Source organism: Sinocyclocheilus anshuiensis, unplaced genomic scaffold (assembly GCF_001515605.1).
Source record: "Sinocyclocheilus anshuiensis isolate Anshui unplaced genomic scaffold, SAMN03320099.WGS_v1.1 scaffold348, whole genome shotgun sequence".
NCBI lineage: Eukaryota > Metazoa > Chordata > Actinopteri > Cypriniformes > Cyprinidae > Sinocyclocheilus > Sinocyclocheilus anshuiensis.
Window position 1 is genome coordinate 836,935 of NW_015555762.1, and position 1,713 is coordinate 838,647.

General features: G+C 32.7%; 1 protein-coding gene across 2 annotated transcripts in view; it reads left to right on the top strand.

Moving 5' to 3' along the window:
- LOC107674016 (serine/threonine-protein kinase 16-like) overlaps positions 1–1,713 on the top strand; it is a 10,232-nt gene that overhangs the window by 6,525 nt on the left and 1,994 nt on the right. For both annotated transcript variants that reach the window (XM_016467878.1, XM_016467879.1), the window contains exons 5-7: positions 562–682; positions 779–874; positions 1,126–1,247. In XM_016467878.1, coding sequence (XP_016323364.1) covers positions 562–682; positions 779–874; positions 1,126–1,247 — 339 coding nt within the window. The remainder of the gene's footprint in view (positions 1–561; positions 683–778; positions 875–1,125; positions 1,248–1,713) is intronic.

A 1,713-nucleotide genomic window follows, 5' to 3' on the forward strand; every position in this document is an offset into this window, starting at 1 on the left:
TCTGTGTGGATAACTGGCTGTTGTCAGACTCCTTGTGCAAACAAAAATCTTTAATACAATTAATGGCAAAATGAATGTTTGGAAATGTAAACTGATATTTCCTACTGGCACACTACAGCAAAAGATAGAAATAACTGACTTAAAACCATTTTTAGCTGGTGAAAATACTAGTTTTGGCCACCACTATATATATATATATATATAGTGTTTATTAATAATACAATATTTTGAATTATATATTTTGTTTTTGGTTTTCATTTATTTTCAATATTACTAATTTTGTTATGTGCTTTTGGCATTGTCGATTTAGTGATTCAAATTTTGTTCTATTTCAGATAATTGCCAATTTTATTATATATCAGCTGTATTTAAATAGAGAAAGCAATTTTTAATAATTGCATCTGATTTTATTGCTAGAACTATGTGTTTTGCGTACTATATCACATTTTGATGTAGTGTTACTGATGAATCCGTTTTAGACTCAATAATGCCACTGTGGTATCGGTTTGTTAGTTCCTGTTGGTATTATTACTCTAACATGAGCTGTATTTCTGAAAACAGGGACTTGAAACCCACCAACGTTTTACTAGATGAGAACGATCGTCCTTTGTTAATGGACTTGGGCTCCATGAACAAGGCCAGGATTGAAGTTCGAGGGTCACGGGAGGCCATGACGGTCCAGGTTAGATCAGCAAATCATTCCGCGGCATTTATCAAAAAATTATCAGCAGCCAATCAAAGCATTAAATGAATCATGTTTGTACACTTTCTCTTTCAGGATTGGGCCACTCAGAGGTGCACCATATCCTACAGAGCACCGGAGCTCTTTAATGTGGAGAGTCAATGTATCATTGATGAGAGAACAGATATTTGGGTAATTCTCTTTGTTGTGTGTGTTTTTACAGATCCAGCTCTTCTTTCTCAAAAAAACATGCATTACAGAATTCTGCACCAACCCATGACGTGTTGTTTTATTGCTGTTCAATGTGTTCAGTTTTGTCTGCGCAGGGCTAATGTTAGCAAACTTTGTCGTTTCATATCTCTACTCCTTCAGATCAGCATAATGTTATGTCTGTGCCAGTCTGTTATGTCTGCTGTAGGTAACCTTTGTATTTTCTGCTCTAGTCTCTAGGTTGTGTGCTGTACTGCATGATGATGCTGGAGGGACCGTATGACTTGATTTTTCAGAAGGGTGACAGCGTGGCTCTCGCCGTCCAGAATCCAGTCTCCATTCCACAGCCATGCAGGTGAGCTTGAGGTCTTTCAGGGCCATTATTGTGTCAAATTCAGCCTCTGTGGACCTCATTGGAAAAGGCAGCACTTTGCAATGGCAATTCAATGTTTTTGGTCATAATCTTCAATCGAATGTCATTAAATGTGGAATATATATTTTTTTAAATATTATATTATGAACTAATTTCCCCTCATTGTAAAAAAAAAAAAAAAGCACATAAAAACTTAAATGTGAAATGTTGTATTTTAAATAATATAATATTTTAAATATATAATAGTATTAAAATATATTTTAAATATAGTATATTATTTAAATTATTATGCATGTAAATTACACAATTTTGTGAAACTTTAATGTGGGAAAATTAAATTAATATTAAATTAATTTATAAAATGCACATAAATTGTGTAACTTAAATGTGGAATAGTACAGTTCAAATAATACATTTTTTAAAATACAATATAATACTATATTTTAAA